Source organism: Hyla sarda, unplaced genomic scaffold, assembly GCF_029499605.1.
Source record: "Hyla sarda isolate aHylSar1 unplaced genomic scaffold, aHylSar1.hap1 scaffold_494, whole genome shotgun sequence".
Classification (NCBI taxonomy): domain Eukaryota; kingdom Metazoa; phylum Chordata; class Amphibia; order Anura; family Hylidae; genus Hyla; species Hyla sarda.
The window spans coordinates 73,672-94,892 of record NW_026610505.1 but is presented as its reverse complement, the minus strand read 5'-3'; the positions used below and the strand labels follow the sequence as shown (position 1 = coordinate 94,892).

At 42.0% G+C, this 21,221-nt stretch overlaps 2 protein-coding genes across 3 annotated transcripts in view; both read right to left on the bottom strand.

Annotated features, from left to right (window-relative positions):
* The window catches only part of LOC130337328 (zinc finger protein OZF-like), an 82,690-nt gene that overhangs the window by 51,416 nt on the left and 10,053 nt on the right, over positions 1 to 21,221 (bottom strand). The window lies entirely within an intron of this gene.
* The window catches only part of LOC130337327 (gastrula zinc finger protein XlCGF57.1-like), a 30,542-nt gene continuing 27,157 nt past the window's right edge, over positions 17,837 to 21,221 (bottom strand). For both annotated transcript variants that reach the window (XM_056553945.1, XM_056553944.1), the window contains one exon: positions 17,837 to 19,336. In XM_056553945.1, coding sequence (XP_056409920.1) covers positions 17,994 to 19,336 — 1,343 coding nt within the window. In that variant the 3' untranslated portion in view covers positions 17,837 to 17,993. The remainder of the gene's footprint in view (positions 19,337 to 21,221) is intronic.

Below are 21,221 nucleotides of genomic sequence, written 5' to 3'. Positions count from 1 at the left end.
TAGTATATTAATATAATATGCACACTTATTGTAGTGTATTTTTACAATGTGCACACTGACTGTAGTATATTTATTAAATGTGCACTGCCTGTAGTATATTTATAAAATGTGCACACTTATTGTAGTATATTTTTACAATGTGCACACGTACTGTAGTATATTTATAAAATGTGCACAATGACTGTAGTGTATTTATAAAATGTGCACTGCCTGTAGTATATTTATAAAATGTGCACACTTACTGTAGTATATTTTTACAATGGGCACAGTGATGTAGTATATTTATAAAATGTGCACAATGACTGTAGAGTATTTATAAAATGTGCAAACTTACTTTAGTATATTTTTACAATGTGCACACTGACTAGTATATTTATAAAATGTGCACACTCACTGTAGTATATTTATAAAATGTGCACTGACTGTAGTATATTTATAAAATGTGCACATTTACTGTAGTATATTTTTACAATGTGCACACTGACTGTAGTATATTTATAAAATATGCACTGACTTTAGTATATTTATAAAATGTGCACACTTATTGTAGTATATTTTTACGATGTGCACAGTGATGTAGTATATTTATAAAATGTGCACAATGACTGTAGTACATTTATAAAATGTGCACTGCCTGTAGTATATTTATAAAATGTGCACACTTACTGTAGTATAATTTTACAATGTGCACACTGACTGTAGTATATTTATAAAATGTGCACTGCCTGTAGTATATTTATAAAATGTGCACACTTATTGTAGTATATTATTATAATGTGAACACTGACTGTAGTATATTTATAAAATGTGCACACTTACTGCAGCCTATTTTTACAATGTGCACACTGACTGTAGTATATTTATAAAATGTACACGACTGTAGTATATTTATAAAATGTGCACACTTACTGTAGTATAGTTTTACAATGTGCACACTAACTAGTATATTTATAAAATGTGCACACTGACTGTAGTATATTTTACAATGTGCACACTGACTGTAGTATATTTTTACAATATGCACACTGACTGTAGTATATTTATAAAATGTGCACTGACTGTAGTATTTATATAAAATGTGCACACTAACTGTATTATATTTTTACAAAGTGCACAATGACTAGTATATTTTTACAATGTGCACTATGGCTGTAGTATATTTTTACAATGTGCACACTTAATTTACAGGGTGGACCATTTATATGGATGCACCTTAATAAAATGGGAATGGTTGGTGATATTAACTTCCTTTTTGTGGCACATTAGTATATGTGAGTGGGGAAACTTTTCAAGATGGGTGGTGACCATGGTGACCATTTTGAAGTGGGCCAGTTTGAATCCTACTTTTGTTTTTTCAATAGGAAGAGGGTCATGTGACATCAAACTTATTGGGAATTTCACTAGAAAAACCATGATGTGCTTGGTTTTAACGTAACTTTATTATTTCATGAGTTACTTACAAGTTTCTGACCACTTATAAAATGTGTTCAATGTGCTGCTCATTGTGTTGGATTGTCAATGCAACCCTCTTCTCTATATACTGCTATATACTACTATATACACTGCAGGAGAAATGCTAGCACAGGCTTCCAGTATCCGTATACACTGCTATATACTACTATATACACCGCAGGAGAAATGCTAGCACAGGCTTCCAGTATCTGTATACACTGCTATATACTACTATATACACCGCAGGAGAAATGCTAGCACAGGCTTCCAGTATCCGTAGTTTCAGGGGCTGCAGAATGGGCAAAACAAAAATTGGAACAGGACCCTCAGTTTACGCAAAAGATTTTGTTCAGTAATGAGGCAAACGTTTATGTGAATGGTGAAGTTAACAAACAAAACCACCGCTATTGGGCTGACACTAACCCACATTGGATAGATCCCTCCAAGACTGTTGGTTTGATTGGTTGTATGGTATATGGGGTACAAAGATAGTGGGAAAAACTGCGGATAGAGAGGAAACAGAAAAGAGAGCGACAGTGTGTCGTTACTCCTAGCAACTGTGGGTGAGTATGAAGAGAAACAATTCTGCTCACCTTTTGGTGTTGTATTGCGGGTACAACACCATATAGCGTAATATATAAAGACTTGGGAGTGCTGCCACGTCACCTTTCCAGTCTTAGGATGATCCTAGGCGGTCTCAGAAATGGAAAGAACTGTGGTCTGCATTGCTGCAGAAAATATCGGTGTATTCGGGCGCTCTCCTCACAGATGTTGGTCAGTCCAGGATAGGACACAGATCAAATCCAAAATGTGAAGTGATATAAGCAAATGGACTTTATTTATTGGCATAAGAGATAAAAAAAATAATAAAAAGGCCGTATCACAGGGGGTGGGACTACGCGTTTCGAAGGGCTTGATCCCCTCTGCGTCAGGTCCAATGGTTATACAGGGCGAAGATGCCGTCATTTATACCGACAGAAAGACCACAAAAATTACAAGCAAATGATTAAAAACAGTATATCTATTAGAATAAAATATCCTCAATTGTAAAAAAAAATACAATAAAATGTTAATACACAAAACTGTACCAAGACAATTTAAATATTATAAAGAGATCCATAAAATACCAATTTGCAGTTGTATCTGTAAAATGTGCATAGGTGACTTAGTGCTACGAGTACTAGTAACCCTTTCTGTGCGGAACCTCGATGTACTGGTTCGCTAGAGGAAGTGCAGTCTCTGTTTAGTGCAACAGAATGGAACCGGTCCGTACCTGGAATGGGAGACTCCTGGAGATAAAAAACTACCCGAGATAAAACTATATATGCGGGCTGCATTAATTCTTAAAGGAGTACTCTAGTGCAGAGTATTCCTGCTCCGTCCTGCCAAATAAATGAAAATGAACCATCACTCACCTTCCTGGGTTCTCGTGGAGCGCCACTACAGCTGATCGGTCCATCTCCTTCATACTTCCGGGTGAAACGAAGCGTCACATGGCGCTCAGCCTATCGCCGGCCGCCGCGATGTTCCGCCTCGGCCGGCGATAGGCTGAGCGCCATGTGACGCTTCGTTACACCAGGAAGGATGAAGGAGATGGACCGGAGGACCGATCAGCTGTAGTGGTGCTCCGCGGGAACCCAGGGAGGTGAGTGATGGTTCATTTATTTGGCAGAACGGAGCAGGAATACTTTGCACTAGAGTACTCCTTTAAATGGATATTTTTTTTTAAATGGGATATTGATATATAGTATAAAATTATTTATATTTTTATTATTTTTATTTATAATTTTGGTACCATATTTTTAAGGTTTGATATATCTTAATTTTATAAGCATGCTGGTAGATTTTAGCGAATCAATTCGATCGCTTCATTAAGCTCGTGTGGTTGCAAAGTTTGAAGATGGTAGATCTGTACATCTTTTTTGCCAGAGCCTCCAAACGATTTCCACAATTTTCACTATGGCACATAAAGCTCTTTTTACCCCCTTAAAGACTCAGAGTTTTTGCACTTTCGTTTTTTCCTCCTTACCTTTAAAAATCATAACCCTTTAAATTTTCCACCTAAAAATCCATATTATGGCTTATTTTTTGCGTCACCAATTCTACTTTGCAGTGACAGTCATTTTACCCAAAAATTCACGCCGAAACGGAAAAAAAAATCATTGTGCGACAAAGTTGAAGAAAAAACGCCATTTTGTAACTTTTGGGGGCTTCCGTTTCTACGCAGTGCCTATTTCAGTAAAAATGACACCTCATCATTATTCTGTAGGTCCATACAGTTAAAATGATACCCTACTTATATAGGTTTGATTTTGTCGTACTTCTGGAAAAAATCATAACTACATGCAGGAAAATGTATACGTTTAAAAATGTCCTCTTCTGACCCTTATAACTTTTTTATTTTTCCACGTACAGGGTGGTATGAGGACTAATTTTTTGCGCCGTGATCTGAAGTTTTTACCGGTACGATTTTTGTTTTGATCGGACTTTTTGATCACTTTTATTCATTTTTAATGGTATAAAAAGTGATCAAAAATAAGTTTTGGAATTTGGAATTTTTTTTGCGCGTACGCCATTGACCGTGCGGTTAAATTAATGATATCTTTTTATAGTTCGGACATTTACGCACGTGGCTATACCACATATGTTTATTTTTTTTTTATTTACAGTGGGTTTTTTTTATGGGAAAAGGGGGGTGATTCAAACTTTTATTAGGGAAGGGGTTAAATGACCTTTAACAACACTTTTTTTTTGCAGTGTTATAGGTCCCATAGGGACCTATAACACTGCACACACTGATCTCTCATGCTGATCACTGGCGTGTATTAACACGCCTGTGATCAGTGTTATCAGCGCTTGACTGCTCCTGCCTGGATCTCAGGCACGGAGCAGTCATTCGTCGATCGGACACCGAGGAGGCAGGTAAGGGCCCTCCCGGTGTCCTGTAAGCTGTTCGGGACGCCGCGGTTTCACCACGGCGGTCCCAAACAGCCCGACTAACTAGCAGGGATAGTTTCAGTTTCACTATAGAAGTGGCGGTCAGCTTTGACCGCCGCTTCTAAAGGGTTAATGCAGCACATCGCCGCAATCGGCGATGTGTGGTATTAACCTCGGGTCCCGGCCGTTGATTAGCGTAAATATACGTCCTGCATCGTTAAGTAGTTAATTATACATCTGTGCTGATTTAATCTAATATGTAATTGTTGTGATGTCCGGCCCACATACTGTTTACCACAGTTACAAGATAGATGACAAACTTGGTCTGTCAGGTCATATGGAATTTTAATGGAAATTTCTTTCGTATATGAAAAATTCTGTACTCCCATCCTCAATTCTCCGACAACAGAGGCATCTTTTGTTTCCACCTTTAAAAACCCCCTTAGTTTGTGAGGATTCTATTGTGGTGTCATTTTTGTATGTTTGTCTCTTCAATTTGCTCGGAGCGATGATATTCTTTAATGAAGGCGCTCTCCTGAAGGTGAGTCTTGGTTGGGATGGTATAATATCCTTCAGAAGATTCCAGTGTTTATTTAGGATGTTCTTTATTTTCTGATGACCCATGGAGTAGGTAGTAGTAAAATTGATAAGGAGATTTTTTTAACACTCTTTAGAAGTAAAATCTCTTTCTCGAAGGATCCATTGGGGAACACAGTCTGTGGGTGTATGTTGCTGTCTCTAGGAGGTGTGACACTATGGTAATAAAATTCAGCTCCTCCCAGCAGGATACACCCGCCCTTAGGCTCTGAGCTAGTCAGTTTAAGTTCCAGAGCAATAGGAGGAGACCAATAGGTCAAGAAAGACCCAAAACTGTCCGAGAACCAGAAGAAAAAACATAACTGAACACACCCTCGGACAGAGAACCAAAGGAAAAAAAACAAAAAGGGCAGGAGCTGTGTCCCCCAATGGATCCTTGAAGAAAGAGATTTTACGGTAAGTGTTAAAAAATCTCCTTTTCTCTATCGGCTCCATTGGGGGACACAGACCGTGGGATATACCAAAGCCGTCCCTTGGGTGGGCAGATAAGTAATCAGGCAGACGGCCGATCCACTGCCGCCTGCAACACTTTAATGGCCCAGACTAGCATCAGCCGATGCAAAAGTATGAACTCGGGAAAAAAACCTCGAGAAAGTGTGCAAGACGACCAGGTAGCCGCCTTGCAAATCTGCGAGGCCGAGGCTCCACTCTGCGAGGCCCCAACAGAACGTGTGGAATGAGCCACAACCCTGAAAGGAGGAATCTTCCCCTTACAGAGATAGACTTCCGAAATGGCAGACCGAATCCACCGAGAAATGGTGGCCCTGGAAGCAGGCTGTCCCTTGCGATGCCTTCCGTAAGGACAAAAAAAGGAATCACACTGACGAAACGAAGAAGTGATGGAGACATAAGACCCAACAGCCCGAACTACGTCCAGCTGGTGTAGTAAGCGCTCCTTAGGATGAGAAGGAACAGGACAAAGGAACAATGTCCTCAGCGAGATGAAAGGCCGAGACCACCTTAGGTAAAAAGGAAGGATCTGGCTGGAAACTACCTTGTCCTGGAGGAACACCAGAAGGGGAGAACGGCAGGAAAAGAGCTGCCAATTCAGACATCCTCTGGATGGAGGTGACAGCCACAAGAAACGCCACTTCCCAAGAAAGAAGGCAGAGAGACACCTCTCTAAGGGGCTCAAAGGGTGCACCCTGGAGGGCACTCAGAACCAAATACAAGTCCCAAGGGAGAGAAGGTGAGAGAGAGAAAGTGACCACTAAGGAGGGAAGGCGTGCGCCACACCTTGCAGGAAGGTCCGGACAAGAGGATTAGAAGCCAGGGGCCTCTGGAAAGAACAGTAAGGGCCAAAAACTGACCTTTAAGGGAACTGAGAAACAACCCCAGTTCCAACCCCGACCGCAAAAAAAGAGAAGACTGAGAACCGAGAAGGTCACCGGGGAGAATTTCTGAGTTTCACACCAACGAAAATAAGACCGCCCAGTACGGTGGTAAATTCCTGCGGAGGAGGGCTTACTAGCCTTGAGCATGGCGTAAATGACTTGGGAAGAGAACCCGCGGGCCCTCAAAACCGTGGTCTCAACCGCCACGCCGTCAAATGCAGCGACTGTAAATTGGGGTGGCAAAGAGGACCCTGAGAGAGTAGATCCGGGCGGAACGGAAGGCGCAGAGGAGCGTCGTCCCGGAGCCTGACTACTTCAGCGTAACACGAACTTCGGGGCCAAACTGGAGCTATCAGAATGGCGGGGACGTCCCTTGTTTTGAGCTTCCTCAGAACCCTGGGAAGGAGAGCAAGAAGAGAAATCAGAGAGGACAGAGAGGACAGAGGAAACCCACCCCAAGGAATCCCAATGGCAGCCACGGCTAGAGCCAGGGTGTCCTGGGACCTCGACACAAATGAAAGAATCTTCAGATTGTGCCGGACACGAAAAGGTCTCAGTCTAGAATGCCCCAGAGGATGCGGGTCTGTGCAAAGGCTACTGGATGTAGAGACCGCTCGCTGGGGTCGGCTGAGGACTGGCTGAGGAAGTCTGCTTCCCAGTGAGCACACCTGGAAGGAAACCGCTGAATAAGGCCGGAAACATACATTCCGTCCAGAGGAGACTCTTTGAGTTGTCCGACTGGATGCGGACAGAAGATGGGACTCCCCATGAAGAAGACAAGAAGAAATCGCCCCAAGTCCGGAAAGTGTATTGGAAGAAGGGCTACCCGGAGAGGCCAGAGGTCCTGAACATGCCACCCCAGCCCGACAGAGTGGCAGCAGTCATAACTACCTGCCCGAGTAGGGAAGGAATGGTCAAACCTGAAGAAGAAAGGGGGAACAGAGCCACCAGAGCAAAGACTCACGGATCCGACGAGGGAGAGCAACCTTGTGACCGAGAAACAGAGGAGATCTATCCCATAGAGAGAGAGAACCGCCATTTGAAGGGGACAATAATGAAAACTTGGCAAAGGGCACGGTCTCCATGGCCGCTACCAGCCGACCCAAAACTTCCATACAATTTTGTATGGAAACCGGGGCCGTGGCCCGAAGAGAGCGGACACCAGACAGGAGTGTCAGACGGTTGTCCAGCAGAAGACAAATCCGGACAGGGACTGCAGAAGTGAGGTCCCAGAAGAACAGAGTGAGTGGGAGAGAGAAACGACTCGTCTCGGCTGAACATCCACCCAAAGCGATTCAGGGTCTGGAGTGTAAGACCCACAGTCCCTAGAGTCTAGACTCTGATGAGAGCCTCGACGAGAAGGTCTTCCACGTAAGGAAACACAGAGACTCCGCACGATCGCAAGAGGACTATCACTGGTGCAAGGATCAAGGCGAAGACCCGATGAGCAGAGGCCAGACCAAAGGAATAGGCTACGAGATGAAAAAGCCCCTCCGGAAAGGGGCAAAGGAATCGCAGATGGCTGGGAAATATAGGAATATGAAGGTAGGCATGCTTGATGTCCACCAAGGAAGAAACTCCTCTTGTGCCCTGGATGCCACGGAAGTGGCAGCAAAGATGGCGGTGAGACGCTTGAGGCCCAGAAGCGGCCGTACAGAACCGCCTTCCAGGGTGACCACAAAAAAAAGGTAGAATAAAAGGCCCCGCAAATATTCCCCTGTAGGAACAGAGACAATGACTCCCTGGGCAGGGACAAGAGGGTCTCCTGGAACTGCTTCCCAGAGGAGACCGTGGTGTTCGGGACTCCCTGAATGTGTGTGGTCCCGTTGTCTCGAAAAAGTAAGAGACGACCGCCCACCCGAGAAAAAACCTGAGGGTGGTGGCTGCACTCCATGTGGAGGGAGAGGGAGGGCAGAATAGCGTCCCCTATGGCAGGAAGAGTTAACCCCTGAGAGGGACGTTCCCAGAGCAGGGGCACTGCCGATCGGCCCCCGCCAGACACGTGCGCGGAGCGCTGATTGGAGGGCGATGCGCGCCACCAGAAGCTCGAGCGGCACTGTGGGCGGAGTTACCGTGCCCCAGCCATCGAGAAGAACTAGAGTAATGGCGCCTACCCCATGCCCCGAGCGCACATGCAGCCGCATGTGCGCCCGCGGGGAAGTGAGCGGGCGCCACACATATCTCCCCACCCCCCCGGCAGCCACCAGCTGCCGAGGTGAAGGAAGGTTGCGCTTCAAGCGCCAGACAGTTCAAATCACCACACACACTGCGAGAGAGCGCCCCGAGAGTTCCAGCCCCTAGGAGGGGAGCTAAGTACAAGTCAGGGACGAAGGAGTAATGGCGTCCGCTCCCTGTCCCGAGCACATATGTAAGAACATACGCGCTCGGGGGAAGTAAGCGGGCGGCAGAAACACCTGCAGCAGCTGCCGGAGAAAATGAAAGTAAGTTGGCGCTCTGTGCGCTCGGCTACAAAAAGCGCCGCAGCTGTCAGCCCCATATAAGGCGCTGCGGCACAGCCGCATAGTAAAACTCAGTCTCACACAGAGCACTTACATACAGTGTAATAAAACACAGTCTCACACAGAGAGCACTAACAAACAGTGTAATAAAGAAATTATGCTCCCAAATATGCCACTGCTCGCCCGAGTACCAGCCAGCCCCATAAACTTGAAAAGGTGGGCAAAAACTGAGGGTCTCCAGAGGCTGCAAGTCCTTGCACCTAGGGGAGAAAGGGAAATGTACTTACCTCAGTCAGAAGAACTTACCTAATGGAGTCTTCAGTGAAGTCTTCAGTCAGCTTATGGTCCCTGCATCACGCCTAGCTGCTATGCACGAGCGAGGCGAGCAGAGACATAGGGGGACCTGGACCCATGAGGTACCACCCAGACGCTGACCGTTGGCGAGAGGGGGTTAACAGCGCATTTACGCAATGTCTGTGCCCCCTTACTCGCAATGGGGAAACAGGGAACCGCAGTCCCCGAGTCCCAACCTGAAAACAAAAAGAAAAAGGAATAAAAAAACTAACACGTCCCTAACTAGGAAAATAAAAAACAGAAGACCTGGTCTGGAGAATCCAGCCCATGTCCACCTCCTCAGACACTAAGCTTAAACTGACTAGCTCAGAGCCTGAGGGCGGGTGTATCCTGCTGGGAGGAACTGACTTTTTTTATTACCATAGTGTCACACCTCCTAGAGACAGCAACATACACCCACTGTCTGTGTCCCCCAATGGAGCCGATAGAGAAATTATAATTAACCTTAGCTTTTTTTCTTTACAGTTGGGAAATATTGGGGTTCGTTGGCAACCGGGGATGAGCCAGGACCGGACGACAGACATTCCTCTTGTGTAAGTCCCCGTGCTTTAATATATGCATTATTTATAAGTGGTTTTGGATAACCTTTTGCTACAAAACGTTTTTTTAATATTATGGATTGTTTGGAAAAAGTGCTTAAATCTGTACAGTTTTTTCTGACTCGGCGAAACGGACCATAAGGAATGTTTTCTTTCCACTTCTTATAATGTCCACTAAGAAAAGGGACATAACTATTTGAATCGACTGGCTTGAAGAATGTAGCCGTTGTAATTTTATTATTTTCATGAGAAATCGAGAGGTCCAGAAATTCAAATGGTTGTATCTGATATGTTGGGAATAAAATTAATGCAACAAGAAGGAAGGATAGTAATCAGCTCACCTCCCACTGGTCTTGAACGGATCCTCAGCCTGGCCTGGCTTGATACACGTAGCACAAAAAGAAGAAAGTCGATCCAGCAATTCCGCTAAAACATCGATTTATTGGTTATTCAGCAGCATAAAATATCCAGCATGGATAGAATTCCCCACACACCACCTGGCCAGTGATTCACAGCAAAATGGACGTGTTTCGAGCGCATGCACACTCTTGATCACCATAACACCTGTGCTCAACCTCCTCCCTTTATGCAAAGCAAAAGGAGGAGGAGATCCCGTTTAAGACATATCAACAAATGTATATAAGATTATTTCATCAGACGGACAGGTACAAAAGTTAAAAACAAAGAAAAAACAAAACTTGAACCGCAGATGTAAAAGAAAATTGCGGTGCACGTTTATGACATTGGAGTAAATGTTACTATTATGCTCATGTATGTCAAAAAAGACACACAAAAAATGTGTAGTGTATGCAGATGGTATGCAGATGGTATTGCACTTACATATAACTAAAATAAATGAGTTGAATTGTAAACTATGAACTATAGAAAAAATGCACACATGGAGATAAATGTGAATATGGTTCAATAATGATACATGAATTCCTATCTCTTGTTCAATCCATGTGGTGTTCTCGTTTGCAGCGCAAACTGCCAATATGCTTCGCGGCTCAGAAGCCTGCGCTGCAGATCCCTACCACGCGTTTTTTTAAATAGTTTTTCAATGGCATACATTCTGAAACTACTGACGCTAGCATTGTGTGTTTCCCTAAAATGCATGGACGCTCCAGATTTGTTTCTATTGATGTTCGTACTGGTTACATCACTGAGGTGCTCCCGAATTGTGGTCTTTAGTTTACGGGTTGTGCATCCTATGTATCTTAGATTGCAGGTAACACACTCAATGATGTAAACCACGTTGGTGGAATTACAATTTAGATATTGTTTAATTTTGTGTGTACTGTTGTCTGCTGAATTTTTAAATTCTTTGCATACCTGGGCCACTCCACAGGCTTTGCACCGTGTTGCTCCACATTTGTAGAAACCAACACAGTCCAACCATCTGTTCACACTTGGCTTTCTGTCGTTATTAAACTTGGGGATAGTTTATCCCTAAGTGTGGCCGCTCTCTTTGGTACCACTGACAGTCCAGATGCCAGAATTTTGGATATTTTTTCATCATCCTTTAATAGGTGTAGGTGTTAATATATTATGTTTTTTATAGTTCTGAATTGTGGACTGTAAGTGATAGCCAAAACTGGTCTGGCAGCAAATTCTCCAAAATTGTGTTTTCTGTGCAAATTAGTTCCAACCTTTTCTTTGGGTCTCACAAGGCTGGAGCGGTTCTTGCTATCCACTATGCTCTTGGCTCTGTTCAGACTGGCCTGTTTGTAACCCCGCTTAATCAGACGATTTTCTAACATATGTGCCTGTATTGAGTATGTGGTCTGTAAGGTGCAATTTTGCTTCAGCCTTGTGAGCTCCCCTATAGGTATTGCCCGAATGGTTTGGGGGGGATGATTGCTATCAGCCCTCAAAACGGTATTCGCTGATATGGGTTTTCTATAAGTTTCAGTCTGAATCTGTTGATCTACAACACCTGTCATTTTTAAATCCAAAAAATTTGTGGTGTTGGAATCTGCATGAAAAGTGAATTTTAAATTAAAATCATTGTTATTGAGATAGCTTATGAACAGTGGTATGGAGGACATATCACCCCTCCAAATAAGAAGGAGATCATCTATGAATCTTCCATACCACTGCACACAACCAGAAAAACAATTATGGGTAGAAAAAATGTAAAGTTTATCTCCATGTGTGCGTTTTTTCTATAGTTCATAGTTTACAATTCAACTCATTTATTTTAGTTATATGTAAGTGCAATACCATCTGCATACCATTTGCATACACTACACATTTTTTGTGTGTCTTTTTTGACATACATGAGCATAATAGTAACATTTACTCCAATGTCATAAACGTGCACCGCAATTTTCTTTTACATCTGCGGTTCAAGTTTTGTTTTGATGAAATAATCTTATATACATTTGTTGATATGTCTTAAACGGGATCTCCTCCTCCTTTTGCTTTGCATAAAGGGAGGCGGTTGAGCACAGGTGTTATGGTGATCAAGAGCGCGCATGCGCTCCAAACGCGTCCATTTTGCTGTGAATAAAATTAATACCCCAATTGTTTTGGTTAATCTCACAAATAACAGTTTCGATTTGTTCCAATGAGCCTTTCCATAATATGAACAAGTCGTCTATGAAGCGCTTATAGACGATAGCATGTTCCTGGAAGAGAGTGTTTTTGGTGAGATGTTCTTCCTCAAATTGGCATATGAACAAATTTGCATATGATGGGGCGACCCAAGTCCCCATCGTCGTACCCCGGATCGGTTGCATGGTTATCCCATCATAAGTAAAAAAAAAAATGATTATCTAAAATTAATTTCAAACAGTCCATTAAAAAGGTCACTTGTCCTGGGGGTATTCTGGGGTCGGCTTCTAAGAAGGACAGGGTGCTTTTTAGACCTAGTTCAAGTTTAATATTGCTATAAAGAGCAGATACGTCCATAGTTACAAATAACATATTTTCTTCCCATTGTATATCTTTTAATAGTGTGATTAGCTGATCTGAGTTCTTTAGATAACACGGTAAGTTCTGGACATAATCCTGCAAGACTAGGTCCAAATATTGGGAGATATTGCTGGTTGCGCTGTTCTAACCAGAAATAATTGGTCTGCCTGGAGGGCATTTCTGATCCTTATGCACTTTCGGCAAATGGTAATAAAAAGGATGAGAAGGATTCCGAATCCATAAAAAAACTTTTCTCTCTTTTGCTGATAATATTTCTTGATAGATTCTTATCAAGGAGATCTGCAATCTCCCGTTGCAAAATGGAGAATGGATCTCCTTCAATCTGTTTGGAATATTTCATATCCCCCAGGGTTTTCCACACTTCTATATTGTAATCCTCGTAACTTTGGACTACAATACCGCCCCCCTTATGGGCGGGGCCTATGACTATATTTTCATTATATTTCAAGGATTTCAATGCTTTCTGTTTAACAACAGTCAGGTGACTCTCCTTTGTTCTGGATTTGAATTTTTCAGGGAGGCTCTTTAAATCCTCGGCTACTAATTCATGAAAAGATTTCAGAAAGTGTCCTTGGCTCTCCACAGGATAGAACCTGGATTTCTGCTTAACATCCGGATGTATTCCTATTTGTGGTGGTATGTCTGCATTTTTTGACCACACTGATGAATTAGGAAGAGAAAAATAACGGAGAGTGAGGCATCTCGTAAAACCAACTAAAATGTACCTCTAATGCAAAGTGGAATAAGTACAGAAATAAATTCAAACACTGTAATAAAAAAATTCAATTTATCTGATCATATTCTGAATCAAGGAGAATTATATGTTACAAAAAGGATTGTCCTATTGTCCCAAACATAATCCAGACAAATTTGATTGGTTTCTGGATTTACACAAATTTACGAGACGCCTCACTCTCCAACGTTATTTTTCTCTTCATAATTCATCAGTGTGGTCAAAAAATACAGACATTCCACCCCAAAAAGGAATACATCCGGATGTTAAGCCAAAATCCAGGTTCTATCCTGTGGAGAGCCAAGGACACTTTCTGAAATCTTTTCATGAATTAGTAGCCGAGGATTTAAAGAGCCTCCCTGAAAAATTCAAATCCAGAACAAAGGAGGGCCATCTGACTGTTGTTGAACAGAAAGCATTGAAATCCTTGAAAAATAATGAAAATATAGTCATAGGCCCCACCGATAGGGTCGCCCCATCATATGCAAATTTGTTCATGGGCCAATTTGAGGATGAACATCTCACCAAAAATACTCTCTTCCAGGAACATGCTATCGTCTATAAACGATATATAGACGACTTGTAAATATTATGGAAAGGCTCATTGGAACAAATCAAAACTGTTATTTGTGAGATTAACAAAAACAATTGGGGTATTAATTTTATTCCCAACATATCAGATACGACCATTGAATTTCTGGACCTCTCGATTTCTCATGAAAATAATAAAATTACAATGGCTACATTCTTCAAGACAGTCGATTCAAATAGTTATGTCCCTTTTCTTAGTGGACATTATAAGAAGTGGAAAGAAAACATTCCTTATGGTCCGTTTCGCCGAGTCAGAAAAAACTGTACAGATTTAAGCACTTTTTCCAAACAATCCATAATATTAAAAAAAAGTTTTGTAGCAAAAGTTTATTCAAAACCACTTATAAATAATGCATATATTAAAGCACGGGGACTTACACAAGAGGAATGTCTGTTGCCGATGAACCCCAAGATTTCCCAACTGTAAAGAAAAAAAGCTAAAGGTTATTTATAATATCAATTTTATTACTACCTACTCCATGGGTCATCAGAAAATAAAGAATATCCTAAATAAACACTGGAATCTTCTGAAAAATGATCCCTACCTGAAGGATATTATACCATCCCAACCAAGACTCACCTTCAGGAGAGCGCCTTCATTAAAGAATATCATCGCTCCGAGCAAATTGAAGAGACAAACATACAAAAAAGACACCACAATAGAATCCTCACAAACTAAGGGGGTTTTTAAATGTGGAAACAAAAGATGCCTCTGTTGTCGGAGAATTGAGGATGGGAGTACAGAATTTTTCAGTTCATATACGAAAGAAAAATTTCCAATAAAATTCCATATGACCTGTCAGACCAAGTTTGTCATCTATCTTGTAACTTGTAACTGTGGAAAAACAGTATGTGGGCCTTACATCACAACAATTACATATTAGATTAAATCAGCACAGATGTAATATTAAAAAGAACTTTATGTGCCATAGTCTCTCCAGACACTTGTCGATAAAACATGGAGGAACGGAGGATAGCATAACCATCTTACCCATAGACCACATACCCGAAAATTGTGGAAATCATTTGGAGGCTCTGGCAAAAAAGGAGATGTACTGGATCTACCATCTTCAAACGTTGCAACCACACAGGCTTAATGAAGCGATCGAATTGATTCGCTAAAATCTACCAGCATGCTTATGCAATTAAGATATATCAAACCTTAAAAATATGGTACCAAAATTATAAATAAAAATATAAATAATTTTATACTATATATCAATATCCGATAAAAAAAAAATATTATCCATTTAAGAATTAATGCAGCCCGCATATATAGTTTTATCTCGGGTAGTTTTTTATCTCCAGGAGTCTCCCATACCAGGTACGGACCAGTTCCATCCTGTTGCACTAAACAGAGTCTGCACTTCCTCTAGCGAACCAGTACATCGAGGTTCCGCACAGAAAGGGTTACTAGTTCTCGTAGCACTAAGTCACCTATGCACATTTTACAGATACTACTGCACATTGGTATTTTATCGATCTCTTTATAATATTTAAATTATCTTGGTACAGTTTTGTGTATTAACATTTTATTGTATTTTTTACAATTTTTAATCATTTGTTTGTAATTTTTGTGGTATTTCTGTCGGTATAAATGACGGCATCTTCCCCCTGTATAATCATTGGACCTGACGAAGAGGGGATCAAGCCCTTCGAAACGCGTAGTCCCACCCATATGGCTTTTTTATTGTTTTTTTTCTCTTATGCCAAATAAAGTCCATTTGCTTAAATTACTTCCCATTTTGGATTTGATCTGTGTCCTATCCTGGACTGACCAACATCTGTGAGGAGAGCGCCCGAATACACCGATCTTTTCTGCTGCAATGCAGACCACAGTTCTTTCCACAAAGATAGTGGGGCCATTCTTCATCAATAGAAACTTCAAGGCCACTGGATAAGCAAAATTGCTACATGATGATGTGTTTCCCTCTTTATGCGCTGAAGCTGGCACGTTCCCTGAGTTTTTTCAGCAAGATGGTGACCACAACATTATGGGTGTCAGGTCCGAGCATTCCTAGATGAACAGTTTCCTGGAAACTGGATTGGTCGTCGTGGGCCAGTTGAATGGCCCCCAAGGTCTCCCGATCAACCCCCTTAGACTTTTATCTTTGGGGTCATTTAAAGGCAATTGTCTATGCTGTGAAGATACGAGATGTGCAGCACCTGAAACTACGGATACTGGAAGCCTGTGCTAGCATTTCTCCTGCGGTGTATATAGTAGTATATAGCAGTGTATACAGATACTGGAAGCCTGTGCTAGCATTTCTCCTGCGGTGTATATAGCAGTTTATACGGATACTGAAAGCCTGTGCTAGCATTTCTCCTGCGGTGTATATAGTAGTATACAGCAGTATATAGAGAAGAGGGTTGCATTGACAATCCAACACAATGGGCAGCACATTGAACACATTTTATAAGTGGTCAGAAACTTGTAAATAACTCATGAAAGAATAAAGTTACGTTAAAACCAAGCACATCATTCTTTTTCTTGTGAAATTCCCAATAGGGTTGAACTTACTATGACCTTCTTCCTATTGAAAAAGCAGAAGTTGGATTCAAAATGGCCGACTTCAAAATGGCCACCATGGTCACCACCCATTTTGAAAAGTTTCCCCCCTCACATATACTAATGTGCCACAAACAGGAAGTTAATATCCCCAACCATTCCCATTTTATTAAGGTCTATCCATAGAAGGACGTAGCTGCACCCCTATATCATCATGTTCTTGTACTGGTTGTGTCGGGATAAGCACAACCATTTGAGGTGAGTCGGTTCTTGGCTCACTTGTTACCTGTCTCCAGTATTGGAAGGATTTACACAAGGAAGCGCCTCTTGTTCCTTTTATTTCAAGCTTCCTCTGCAGCAATGCGGGAATGTAAACATCCAGTTATGTCTATAGATTATCATACTGGCCTCCTTATGGTACAGCTGCTACTACAGGTTACAGACCACTTCTTATTACTGTGAAGCAGTGGACGTCTGTCGTCTGTCGTCTGTCGTCTCTCTCTCTCTCTCTCTCTCTCTCTCTCTCTCTCTCTCTCTCTCTCTCACACACACACACACACACACACACACACACACACACACACACACACGGGATTCGATACATCACAAACTTCGCGGCTCGGCGGCTGCTTACTTTAGCCTGCATAAATTAGTTCAGCTTTCAGGTGTTCTGGTCTGGAGACTTTCCTAGGACTGTATCCACCTTTTCCAGCCCACTGGAGCACCTGAAAGCTGAACTAATTTATGCAGGCTACAGTCAGCAATAGCTCTTCTGCTTGTGTGCACCTGTACTGTATCAGTGAGTTATACAAAGTGATAGCAATTTGCACAAAACCTGGAGAGCTTCTGCCCCATGTGAATCCCAGAGCAAGAGCGCCCCCTCCTGAAAGCAGAACGAGAGAGAGAAGCCTCTGCTATGAGCTGAAAAGGGCAGATGAGAAGATCCCTTTAAGTGTTTCCCACATTGTTCTGAAACATTTACAACCTATGAATCCCATTCCTCATATCAATGGCCACAATATGACGCTGTACAAACAGCTCCGCCCAGAATACACACGGACAATAACATGATGCCGTATACTCATCTTCAGCCTCACACATCTCTTTATATAATAACATTCAGCTTCATTACAATGTGACATCATAACTAGAGATGAGTGAACTTACAGTAAATTCGATTCGTCACAAACTTCTCGGCTCGGCAGTTGATGACTTATCCTGCATAAATTAGTTCAGCTTTCAGGTGCTCCGGTGGCCGGAAAAGGTGGATACAGTCCTAGGAGACTCTTTCCTAGGAATGTATCCACCTTTTCCAGCCCACCGGAGCACCTGAAGGCTGAACTAATTTACGCAGGATAAGTCATCAACTGCCGAGCCGAGAAGTTTGTGACGAATCTAATTTACTGTAAGTTGGCTCATCTCTAATCATAACACAAGTCATCACCCCGCCCGCCATCCAGAACAAACTGATGAATGCACATGGAGGCTGCCCGGGAGAAGTCAGCCGCCTGTAGATCTGGTGCAAAAGGACATTGATCTGCCCTCTATCACCTATGGCTTCTCCCCCATCCCAAGTCTTTCATGGTCGTACAGTTTCGGGGTCTCGAAATGTGTAAGGGTCTTCTCCCCTGTGTGAACTTTTAAATGTGCTACGAGGCCGACTTTCTGTGTAAATCCTTTCCCACATTCTGAACATGAAAATGGCTTCTCCCCCGTGTGAATTTTTTGATGTCTAATAAGATACGATTTCTGAGTAAAACAATTCCCACAAACTGAACATGAATGCGGCTTCTCTCCTGTGTGAATTCTCTGATGTTGAGCCAAACTTGATTTCTTAGTAAAATATTTCCCACAGTCCAAACAAGAAAATGGCTTTTCTCCTGTATGGATTCTCTGATGATCACCAAGATCTGATTTCTGAGTGAAACATTTCCCACATTTAGAACATGAAAATGGCTTCTCTCCTGTGTGAACTCTTTGATGTTGAATGAGAACTGATTTCCGGGTGAAACATTTCCCACATTCTATACATGTAAACAGCTTCTCACCCATGTGAGTTCTCTGATGGTTAACAAAATCATTTTTTTTTGTAAAGATCATCCCACATTCTGAACAAGAAAAGTCCCTTCCTTCTGTATGTAACATGTGATGTTTAGAAAGAATAGATTTTTTTGTAAAACATTTCCCACATGCCATGCATGGGAAGGGCCTTTCCCCGGTGTGACTCCTCTGATGCGCTATAAGATTTGACTTGTTGGCAAAACATCTACCACATTCTAAACACGAAAATGGCTTCTCACCAGTGTGAAACCTGTGATGTTTAACAAGATCTGATTTCTTGGAGAAACTTTTCCCACAATTCATACATAAGAAAGGCTTTTCTCCTGTGTGAATTTTTAGATGTTCCACCAGACTTGATTTGATGGTAAAATATTTTCCACATTCCGAACAGGAAAACGGTTTCTCCCCAGTGTGAATTCTCTGATGCTGAACTAGGACAGATTTTTGGGTAAAGCATTTCCCGCATTCTGCACATGGAAAAGGCCGCACCCCGGTGTGAATTCTCTGATGATGAAAAAGATAGGATTTCCGGGTAAAAAACTTCCCACAGAGTGAACATGAAAACTTCTTCAAGTCTTTATGAATCAGGTGATTACACACACCACCACTCTGAGTAAAACATTTCACACATTCGGAAGGCGGTTTCCGACATTCCGAGCCAGGAAATAATTCCCCCCCTCTGTGTTGTGCGGTCACGTCTGTAAGAAGAGGACAAGGCTGATCTTGGTGAGAAGCAGAAGAGGACGGATCGCGGCAGTGATGTCCGGGATGAATCATTGGCACCGTAGGGTATCCTCCCAGAGAATATTCTGAATAACCATGTCCTCCACTGTCTGTTCAGAATGAAAGGAAATATATTATTGTTCTAAACACAATAACATTTACTTTATATTTAAGGGGATATGATATCAGTGACTTCAGCACCCCCTCACTGAAACACGGTAATAAGTTCAGTCCTATATCTTCCTCTATTTCTTCATATAGCCCTTCAGATATCTGGGTCTTCTAGGAGGTATGTCCATTGCATCATGGTCCATATGTCGCGTACTGACCTTTTGAAGGTACCTATCATCTGTCTAATAGATCATCATCATATGTGGTTGGCTAAGGGTCTATTATATTATTTTGTTATGTTCACTCTGCTAAGTTAGGGTGGGTTCACACTACGTTTTCTCCCATACGGGAGCGCATACGGCAGGGGGAGCTAAAACCTTGCGCTCCCGTATGTAATTAATTTCAATGAGCCGGCCGGAGTGAAACGTTCGTTCCGGTCGGCTCATTTTTGCGCCGTATGCGCTTTTACGACCGGACCTCAAACCGTGGTTGACCACAGTTTTAGGTCCGGTTGTAAAAGCGCATACGGCGCAAAAATGAGCCGACCGGAGCGAACGTTTCACTCCGGCCGGCTCATTGAAATGAATTACATACGGGAGCGCATACGAAGGCATACGGGAGCGCGAGGTTTTAGCTCCCCCCTGCCGTATGCGCTCCCGTATGGGAGAAAACGTAGTGTGAACCCAGCCTTACTCTTATTTTATACCTAGACATCTTTTGGTGGGATAGTCACCTATACAGTAGTTTCTGAACCATCTTCAAACTTGATTGTATATCTCGTAGCCATTGGGCTTCCACTGTATAAGGTATGAATCTAATGTACATCGGCATCTACCTTTTCTATTTGTTATCTATATGATAGGTTTCTAAAAAATGTCCTTTTTTTTCCATTTTAAGGTTGCCATCAGTGTGATATATCCATCAATCTTAATATATGTGTTAAGCTTTAATATCTTAAAACGTAGGAGCTCTGATTATAATGTGTCAATATTGCATTATACATTTTGCACATTTATCTGTATATGTACAAAAGACTCCCCCACCAAATCTACTCTCCCAGGACCATTGGTGACTGATCTGACATTTTGACGGTGACTGTTAGTGACCATCTTTTTATCACTTTCTTCTATTTCCCTTCAGCAAACTACATAACATTATCTGGTTCTTGTTCATCATTTCTCTTTTAACCCTGATGAACCAATTTATATGAGATGGGAGAAACGCGTAGGATAAGAAGTATGAGAAATTCTGCACATGCTATTACCACTTTGATGTTTATTTAATTGTGGTTTATGTATATCCTTTCCCTATACACTTATATTAGTTAGGGAATGTTGTTTAGTATAGGTATTCATAATTTTTTAGGGCACTCACCTGTATCCCTTTTTCCCTCCCTATAAACAAGCCAATAGGCTTATATGTAGCCCACAGGCCTACATTAAGCCTATACTATACAATAAGTATTTGGAATAGAAAAATTGCTGAGAATATGTAATTTAGTTTATTTTATTTTGTCACCATCGTTATATTTTCTGTCCTTTTTACAAAAATCAAGTAAAAGTTATATTTTAAGTATCTATGTCTTATTGGCAGAGTTTCAATATAAACATATAAACACAATAACATGGAAATATCTGACACAGTTCCTATATATATTTCTGTAATGTAAACAATAAAAGGACATGTAATAAATCAAACACTCGGGTGATCCTTAACCCCTTAAGGACACATGACGTTCTCATACGTCTCCATTTCCGAGTCCTTAAGGACACATGACGTATGAGAACGTCATGTGTTTTACCGGCCCCCCGCAACCATCTGGAGCGGAGCCGGTCCCCGATGCCTGCTGAAATCGTTCAGCAGGCATCGGGGCATATCGCCCAG